This window comes from Leptosomus discolor, chromosome 18, assembly GCF_034619465.1.
Source record: "Leptosomus discolor isolate bLepDis1 chromosome 18, bLepDis1.hap2, whole genome shotgun sequence".
Classification (NCBI taxonomy): domain Eukaryota; kingdom Metazoa; phylum Chordata; class Aves; order Leptosomiformes; family Leptosomidae; genus Leptosomus; species Leptosomus discolor.
This window is the reverse complement of record NC_141408.1, coordinates 12,539,863-12,549,275: the sequence shown is the minus strand read 5'-3', so window position 1 is coordinate 12,549,275 and position 9,413 is coordinate 12,539,863. Positions and strand designations below refer to the sequence as shown.

The 9,413-nt window shown below is 56.0% G+C and overlaps 1 protein-coding gene across 1 annotated transcript in view; it reads right to left on the bottom strand.

The window, feature by feature from the left end:
- Nucleotides 1–450: 450 nt before the first annotated feature.
- Nucleotides 451–9,413, bottom strand: part of BAZ1B (bromodomain adjacent to zinc finger domain 1B) — a 50,352-nt gene continuing 41,389 nt past the window's right edge. Inside the window, exons 16-19 of the mRNA XM_086475337.1 lie at nucleotides 7,748–7,866; nucleotides 5,073–5,224; nucleotides 3,243–3,346; nucleotides 451–2,622 (exon numbers count right to left, since the gene is read on the bottom strand). Coding sequence (XP_086331463.1) covers nucleotides 2,256–2,622; nucleotides 3,243–3,346; nucleotides 5,073–5,224; nucleotides 7,748–7,866 — 742 coding nt within the window. The 3' untranslated portion in view covers nucleotides 451–2,255. The remainder of the gene's footprint in view (nucleotides 2,623–3,242; nucleotides 3,347–5,072; nucleotides 5,225–7,747; nucleotides 7,867–9,413) is intronic.

Genomic DNA, 9,413 nt, shown 5'->3' with positions numbered 1-9,413 from the left:
CACAGGCAAAACACATTCGGTTCACGGACGACAGGTTGTACCTCAGCACCGGCTCTCCACCTCCCCGGCCCGTGCTGCCGCTGCAGCTCACTCCGCCAGAGCGCCCAGCACGGCCCCGTTGGGCTGCTGGAAACCAGCATGGGGGGGGGGTGTGGGAGAAAATGGTCCTTGCTGGTGCCCGAGCTGCAGCCGAGGCTGGGGCTGCCCAACGCCCGTTGACAGAAGGGAAGCCGCTTCGATGGCCGTCCAGGTGGGCAGCACTGGGGTGAAAGAGCAGAGATGTTTGAGCTCCCCCCCTCACGTTCCCTCCCCAGCGCCCCCCCCCCCAACCCCTTGCTCTGCAGCTCCGCTCACCCTCAGGGAAGGCAGCGATACCCTGTCTGCTGGGGAAGGCAGAGGTGAGACACCCCAGGCAGCCCCCCCACCCCAAGGACTCGCTGCAAGCCAGCGTTACAAACACAAGTACATAATGTTTATTTTTAAGTTTCCGATTTATTACAAGTACAGCCCTTAGCAGAAACCCCCTCCCTCCCCCAATGACATTTATTTTTTTAAAAAAAACCGTACAGTTCCAAAGGTTTCACCGTGTAGGACCTGCAGAAAATGTTCTCTATGAACAGGACAAAACAAAGCCTCTGAAGGGGACGTGCGAAATACAAACGTCAGTGCTATTCTGTGGGGCAGGGAGCGGAGGCTGGGGAGGGGGCGGGGGGGGGAAAGAGGGATGTGGCTGGAAACCTGCCTCGTCTCTGCAGCCATCGACAGTCCAGAATTGAAAAGAATACCTGTAAAAAAACCAAACCAAAACAAACAAAAAAAACCCCATAAAAAGTTCACAAAACTAGGCCACAATTTTTAATCAATGATTCTCTTCTTCTCAAATCACAGGAGCTGCAACAGCTGCTTTTGCTTTTCTGTTACAAAACCACTGTAGAGCAAATTGTTCCAAATTGAAGACTTCCTTTTCTTAGAGAAAAGTCGGTCTCTTGAGCAGCAGGACCCACTGCTGGGGCTGTGGGAGAGCAGCCTCCCAGCAGGATCGGGGTGGGCGGCCGGTGCGGGACGGTACTCGCTGCGCTGGGGGGGGGGGGGGGGGGCGAGGGAGGTGAGCTAGGGAAGGGGTTACTATAAAACGTGGTGAGAGCGTGGCTAGAGAGGGGCTGGGAGACCCCCACCAAGTCGTCCCCCGGTGTAACTCCAGCTACTGGTAGGAAAAATGTGTTTTAGAGAGGGGGGGAAATATAAAGCAAACACGATTTCATATAAACTGTACATGTGCCAAAGCAAGACAACGGTATCTTACAGGTGTTCTTTGTACAAGATCACAGCTAGAAACAAGCCACTTTTAACTAGAAAAATTAATTTGAGAAGTTACACAGAACATGTTTCTGCTGCTCCCCTGGCCCTGGAGCTCCCTAGGGGGCGTGCAGAAAGCCACGCTCTCCAGTATGCTTCTGGCACTCGGTTCATCCAGAGGGCGAGACGACTGGGTGCTGTTCAAGGTGAGCAGGGAAGCCAACTGCCTCGTCTGTGCCGTGCACGGGCGAGGAGCTGAGCTCAGAAGAACCCTCTTTGGAGGCTGCTCCCCGAAAAGAGAGAGAGAGGGGGAAAAGCAAGAGCACCTGGAAGCCAGTGGTGTGAGGATGCTGGTGAATCTCCATCAATCTAAGTGCTTGCTTGCCCCTACGCAGCCCTTCCTCGGGGGCTCAGAATTAACACCATATAAATACACACATACAAGAACGAGCAGCCCATGGGCCTGACGGCGCCCAGTCCTTCCATGAAGCAACGTGATCCCTCCCTGCACCGGCTCGAGGCCGGTTTCACGGCGCAGGCGGCCGACGGCACAGGTCCCACCGCGCTCCGGCGCCGGCTGCTCGCCGAGAGGAGGCAGTGGCTCATCCCAAGGACGCTGACAGCACCCGAGCTGGAGTAGGCTCCGTGCTCCCCTGCCCAGCCAGGCTTTGGCCAGGCCTTCCCCTTGCCCTCCCCACCTTCCCCTCCTGGCAGGACAGACTCGTTCAAGGGCTTTGTGGATTTTGCAGGAAGCAGCAAGTCATCTCTGCTCCCTCAATGGATGACCAAATACTTGAGGAAATGGCAGAAAAATTAAAACTAGGACGGGCCAAAGGGAAGGCTGGATTAACAGAGAAGTGCCTGCTGCTTCCCAGCTCCCTCCAGACAACCCATCCTGCTGCCCGGCAGCACCAGAAGGCCTGCTCCAGCTCTGGCTCTCCCCCTACTCTCCCCGTCCCTCATTTCTTCCTTTTCCGCCCCCGGGAATGTTCAAGGGGCTCTGACTCACTGTCCCCTTCTTGCTCCTCCAGTCCCTGGCACCTGGCAGAGAGCTTCTTGCGTTTCCTGCGTGCATACGTGTGGCCAGGCAGGTGTTTGTGCACCATGTCAATCAAACACTGTTCCGTCTTCTCCAGGCAGGACAGTACGTGACTCCCGTTCTGGTTGTAGCGCTCGGCGTTGGAGAACACCTGCTTGATGTCGGAGAGGAACTCCTGCACCGAGCGGTAATCGCCACAAGAGCACTTGCTCTGCATAGTCTGGAAGTCCATGGGGTGGCTGATGACCTCGAAGTAATCTTCGGCTTCCTCCGTGGTCACGGGCTCCCTGCCGAACCAAGAGCCACAAAGACAGGAGGAAAACGACTGCGCGGAGCTGGAGAGGAGCGAGGGTCACCCCCACCCCCTCCGCTCGAGCGGCAGCCCCGGCCCGCGCCCCCGCCGTGCCAAAACAAGCCCAAGCAGCCCCTCGACAGCGCCGCAGGCGCGTCAGCCCTGCTGCGGCCACGGCACGGTGACGGGGAGGACAGCAGCTCGCCCTTCTGCCCCGAGAGCCGGTCCAGGCACGGGGACCGGCACGTGGCGGGGCTGGCTACCTTCTCTCAGTCACACCACCCACAGAGTGCCCCGCAAACCCTGGGGGCTGCAGGAAGCGCCCACCCCTGCCTCCCCTCTTCGGCCCACCCCCATTCCACCACCTCAGAAGGGCCCCAGGCCGTCAGTCCAGCAGAGGACTGAGAGAACGGGGTGGTTTCTTCTGGGGCAGCTTCACCCCCTTTCCTCCCATCCATAACTCGCTCTTGACGCCCCGGTCCCGCAGCCAGCAAGCGGATCTGGCAGGCCTGCAGCACGGCCAACCCACACCTCGACGCTGCCTGCGGACAGTCCTGCGCCCGCGGCACGGAGGAGGAGGAGGAGGAGGAGGAGGAGGAGGTCACCTGCCCTCACCTGAAGGGCCAGCTAAAGCGGTACTTGATCAGCTTGCTGAGGATTTCCTCACACTTCTGCAGCTCGAGGTTTTGGCGGCGTGCCGTCTTCTTTGTTTGAAGGACCTGCCCACACAAAGGATGCTGTTAAAAGGAGGGAACCACTGCGGGCTTTAGCGTTCCGCCAACAGTTGTGAGGCCAAAGCAGCTGGTTCTTAGCAGAGCTTTTCTCTCCAATCCTCTCACTTAGGAGCTAGTGTCTCAGTGGTTGGGTACACGTAGTACTGCTGCAGAAACAAAGTTCATCTTTCAAATGCAGCCATCTTCCCCAAGAATCAAGAGGCAAACTGCTCCGCTGCAGGACCTTTGATGGTAACAGCCGAGACATGCAGCGGCAGTTTGAGTTAACAGGACGGGAGCCCCATCCAGCAGCTCTGGTGGGAATAGCTCACAAGCAGCCTGCCTTTCCTCTGGGGGCAGCGAGCTTTTTCAAGACAGGTTCAAAGACAACGTGGTCAAAACAAGCAGCCAAAGGATAACTGACAGCAAACGGAACGTGTAAATCCCCCCCTCGCTGCCTGCTGCGAGCCCCTAGCGGGCAGCACGCGAGAGGCAGAGGAAGAAAGCACTTGTGCTGCTGAACTGACACCGCGGAGCCGACCGTGCCGGTTGGAATACCGGCGAGCAGCTGGTGCCTCCAGCACCGCTGCCCCGCGCACGGGCTGAGCACAAGGGCAGCCATTCCCCCCGGAGGAGCCGCAGCAGGACGGCCACCAGCACAGGGACATCCCCCCGGCTCCGAGGGCGCAGCTCGGGAAGCAGCGGAGCTTGGGGTGTGTCGGAGGACGGGAAGGCTCCCCAACACAGGGCACTGCTCCCGAGCCAGCTTCGGTCTCTTCCCAGAGCCAAGGGTAAGGGGAAGAACCCTCACAGAGTCCTCTTCCCCAGGCCAGTGTTTGGTCAGAGCCCCTGACGCAGCCGGTGCAGCAAGATTCCCCCCCCCACGTGAACACCCCTCCAAGGAGGCTGTCGCAGCCCGCGCTGGGCTTGCCGGTGGGGTGGCCCTCCAACCCGTGACACAGACCAGCCCAAAGGACACTGCAGATCCACTAGCCAGCCCATCCGCACCCAGCGGAGGAACCAGGGAGCCCAAAGACCACGACCCAGACCGCTCCAGAAGAGTGACAGGATACGCTGGCACCACTAGTGCTGGCCAGCGGGGCAGACGGCAGATCTAGCAGAGGCTTGTGACGTGGCCCGTGGGGCCAGAGTATCCTCACGTATCCCCTGCGGCGGGGGGCACAGCACGCCGCAGCTCCACCCCGCCTAGCATGCACACACACACAAGATGGCTCTGTTCCGGAGCATACGGTTTTATTCTTTAAATGTCAAGTGAAACCTAAACCAGCCAAATTATGTCCTGGAGGTTGGGGAGTGACCATACGGACAACAACTGCCAGAAAAACGGCCAAGGCTGGGGAGCAAGGGTCCAACATTGCTGGCATTCTCTGACCATCCAGGACCCCCTCAGTGCCCCCTCCTCTCTGCAGAGACATATGGATACTATTTAAAACCCTTTAACAAGCTGCAGGCTGCCTGCTGCTCAAGGGGGACAATGTGTGAAAGCGGCTGGGGAAAGATGCCTGGCATATCTGCGCTCCATTTGCACCGGGCCCTTAAGGAGATGCCTCCTTTTGTTAACCCACCCCCCCCCCCCCCCGCAAGCCCAGCCCGGGGTTTCACAATATGATCGAGGGTATTTCTTCGGGAAGGGGAGGGGGAGGAAGCGTGACACCTGTTTCGTTTATAACTCATGATGTGAGCAGTCTCCAGGGAGCAATTTGGCTCTTACCAGCTCGTCAATGTCTGCGCCGTTGACAGGTGCCGCCCGCTGCCGGGGTCCCCTGGCAGGGTGCAGCGATTGCTTCTTCCTTTGGTGCCTTCCCTGCCTCGAGGAGTACATGGCCGCGCTCTGCTTGCCCCGGGCTGCCTTTCTGGGTCTCACTGAAACATATAAGCCATGGGCTTAGAGGAATGGGTTAACCTGGAAGCAGAGATCACAAGCCCTTTGACCAGCCGTACGCACCAGGCAAGAGCCTCTCGCAGGCAGCGCGGAGGAGCTAGCGAACCCACGGACAACTGCAACCACCCAGCTTCTGGTCAGCCCCGTCCTCCCTCGGCACATGCTTGTGTCAGCTGTGCTCTTGATACCCTCTCCAGCTGAGATACGAGGGTAACTGCCTCCTGCCCCCCCCCCCCCCCCCCCCCAAAAAAGAGCCCACGGCTGTCTGGCAACAGCCCTTCTGCAAAAGGGTGGTCGCACAAGCCAGCCAACAGCACCAGCAGCCCCTCGAGCTCTGGGGAATACCTGGGAGCTTTCCAGCTCCTCTGACGCCCAGGGCTGTAACAGCAAGTCCCTCTGCCTGCAGAACCAAGGGCCGAGACGCATCGAGACTTGAGGGAGGGCAGGGGGAGGAACGCAAGGACAGTGGCCTCAAATAAAACGGCAACATCCTTCACAAAAGGAGCAGAAACTCACAGTTTTCCCTCGGTTTCCTGCTGCCCCCCCCCTTGCTCCTCACCGGTTTGGGGCTGGGTGCTTTTGCAAGCATTCACAAGTGGCCCACACAGTGGGATAAGCCAGTTGCTAAGCTCCCCTGAAAAGTAAACTGCGTGCAGGGGGAGTGTTGAGTTACTGCAGCCAGGAGCTGCTCCACGTGCTGCGAGCAAGAAACAATGGGATTTTATTCCCCAAGACCGGGGCTGCTGCGTTATATCCCACAGAAAGGCACTTGCCTGTTTGTGAGGCTGCCTGTCAAGAGCTCCACGCTGATGGAAATGCAAGCGTGCTGACGCACTCCCTTGTCTTGAGTTTCTCCCGTGACCCCTCTGTATCAGGAGAAGGCGCTGGCCTCCTTCCCCAGCCAAGCTCCTTCCCACCTGGTCACAAGTGCTCGAGCAAAGCTGTTATCTCCAGCGCGCTGCAGCGCTTCATCTGTGGCCTCTAATCCAGCCCTGTCCAATAAATCATCTTGCCGGGCTCACCGCACGAGGAGCGTGTGGCGGGGCAGGGGGACGTCCGCCTGCTGTCGCTCCGCTTGTGTGTCAAGCGTGCGGCACGTGTTAAATGTCTGACAGTCCAACATTCTAGGTTAGATCCCTCAGGATAAACGCCACGAGGATTAATGGGGCTTCTCTAGTAAAACAAAAGTTTTCCACAGCGACCTTTTCATGTTAATGCTCTTTAAAACCAGGGGTTGCATTTAGCGCTTTATTTTTAGTGACTGCAACCCTCTTTTGCTATTGTTTGGAAACCTTGGCTCAGCTCCTGACTTGGCCACGCAACACAGGCTGAACACACTCCAAGTGTGGACATGGATACACCGCAGAACAACAAGCAGTACACACAGCCAGGGTATCAGTGAACACCCCTGAAACCGGAATAAAGCAAGCGAATCCAGACTTGATGGACCTGGATGGAAACCCTTGAGAGAAGACGAAAATCCTTTGGGTTCCACTCTCTGGATTTCACCATCTGCCCTGGTTAAGACAACCTGAATTTAATTTTATGTCAGTCAAGGGCATCTTGACAGAGAGCAAATGCTGGCAGCGTGCCATTCCAAGATTGATCTTTTCAGTGCATCCAGTTGCCCAAATGAGACCGAGTCAAACTCCTTGAAAAACAAAGTGGATACACACACACACACTAAAAAGCGGTTAAGTGGAGAAGCAGTCATTGAGGAGTCTAGAAAATGCTCTTCTGTTCCACTCAGCTGCCCAGGAATGAGCCAGTAACGCACCCCGAGTGGTCTCTGTCTGCAACCAAAGGGTGCTGGTGGCCCAGGCCACACTACACTGTGCCCTCCCACAGGAACGGGCCGAGGAAGTGCTAGTCCTACTATTCGAAGATGCCTCCTTGCCAAATCATGAGAAATCCTGCACTTAACGAGGTTATGAGCTGGTGGGAAGGGAAAAAGCAAGGAGAGGGGGTTGTGGTTAAAGCTCCACAAGCATCTGTGAAGAGCATCCAGTTTACCAACAAGCCCTGTAGGTGCAGACTGCCCACACCAGTAACTGCCCACACCAGTAACTGCCCACACCAGTAACTGCCCACACCAGTAACTGCCCACACCAGTAACTGCCCACACCAGTAACTGCCCACACCAGTAACTGCCCACACCGCTGCCTCACCCTGCCCTGCTGCAACCCCTGCCGACCGCCTCGCAGCGCTCCTAATGCTCTCAGCAGCAGCCCCAGGGCAGCGACCGGTCAGCGAGCGAGAGCTCACCCCAGTTTTGATCTTTGCTAGCACTGACCCTATCCCAAAGGGCCAAGAGCTCACTCCAGCTCCCCGGGTAATGCACAGCACGGCCACAGCCTTCCCCTGTGACATCTCCCACTGTTTCCGAGTAAGAACCTGTTGTGTGCGAGGAAAAACACCAAGTCCCAAATAGAATCAATACTTTGGACACTGAAGGCAGAGTTTTAATATTTTCTGCTACTTTCCTGCATGGTCAAAAGCCTTACATTTCAGTCCAGCAACTTCATAATCTTCTTCCTCCTCCTCTTCCTCCTCAGCATCTGGTTCATCAGAAGCTTCCTCACCTTCTTCACCTTCATCTTCAGCAGAATCCTCTGCGTAGTTCCTAGAGTAAAGCAGGTAAACACATTTGTTGTACCAGAGCCTGGGGATCAGAGGCCCCGGGCCCTCTGTGCCGTTTGTTCACAGGCAGAGCCTTGCTGACCACCTCCGTGTAAAACAAACACCCAGTCTCAGACTGAAGCAGCCTACTGTATTTCAGAGAGTATCAAGCTGTAGCTACAGCCAAAAGGGCACTTCCCAGGGTATCGTCTCAACATCAGGGCTGAAAATCCCCAACAGCTGAATCTGCGTATTTTTTGCTGCTGTAGGCACCTCGACCATGGGATAACAGATTCTCAGACTGTGATTGCTGTGCAATGACTCCTCCCCGAGAGAACGTGCTGCTGTTTTACCCAGGTCTGCAGGCCCGGCCTGAGGAGTTTCAAAAGGGGGGCAACTTTTGTGTTTCTGCTAGAGTGTTTTCTCATTATCTCCTCCTGCTGTCACGCCACTTGCATGTGAACCATAGGAAACAGACCTCATTTATGTTATTCGCAGCTAAGCTTGTGTTTATTAGGGAGCAGAGTGTCGGGATTCTCATGGGCTGATGGCAGAAGCCACCAAGACTCCCTGCCCAGGACAGTTCTGACTTCCCCCACGTGTCTGTTAAAGCATTCAAACCGTTACAAAACCAGGAAAACAAAACAGCCTGCACAGGCAAAAGGGGACAAAGGCAAAGCTGTTGTGGGAGTCTCAACTCCCTGGAGAAAGAGGATCTTGAGCAGTAAAAGGAATAAGAATAAGCTCCCGCAGCACAGGGCAAACGTGCTCCCCGGCTGACATTTCTTGCCTGCCTCAGCTAGGAAGACAAGAGCAGAAAGCAGATAACAAAAGAGGTGCTACCCCACCTGATGGCTCTCGTCCAGGAGCCAAGCAGCTCGCAGGTGACTCTGCCACATCAAAGGAACTATGATCTCAGGCTGGAGCAGCTGCACTGAAGCCCTGTCATTTTTGTACAAGGAACTCTTAAATGGTGTCCGGGGAGGAAGCAATACTTCTAAGGCCCTACACCACCTGCACACTACAAGCCAGCACACCTCTTATTGTGCTGCCACTCTGGAAGGGAGGATCTGTGGATTGCTTATGCTTCAGATGCCATTTGATAGCCTCACCTCACTGCCAAGCAGGTAGAGGCAGCAGAGTCATGCTCAGCAGAGGACGTGCATTGCAAAGAGAACAATACTTCTCACGTACGTTTAACTGCCAGATTGTAATTCAAAACAACAATTCAACCCCTTGCTGTCAGGAGGCAACTCCTAATTTCTGTTGCACAGAACAACTTTATTCCTCCTCAAATCGCATTCCCTTCGTAGCCCATCAAGATTCCTGCCTTGCTCAGGTCTATCAGGTCCAGAAAACCATCAGAGTGGCATTTTGTAGCCTGGTTTTTAGGAGCACAGTAGGGGCTGAGCTGCAGCCTGGAGTTATGTCTGCTCTAACTTGACAAGAGCACAACAGAAACTTAGCCCAGGGGGCTACAGAGCTGGAGCACTACCAACTACCCTCCGACGAAAAAGCAACCCAAAGGCTGCTCAAGGACAACCAGAGCCC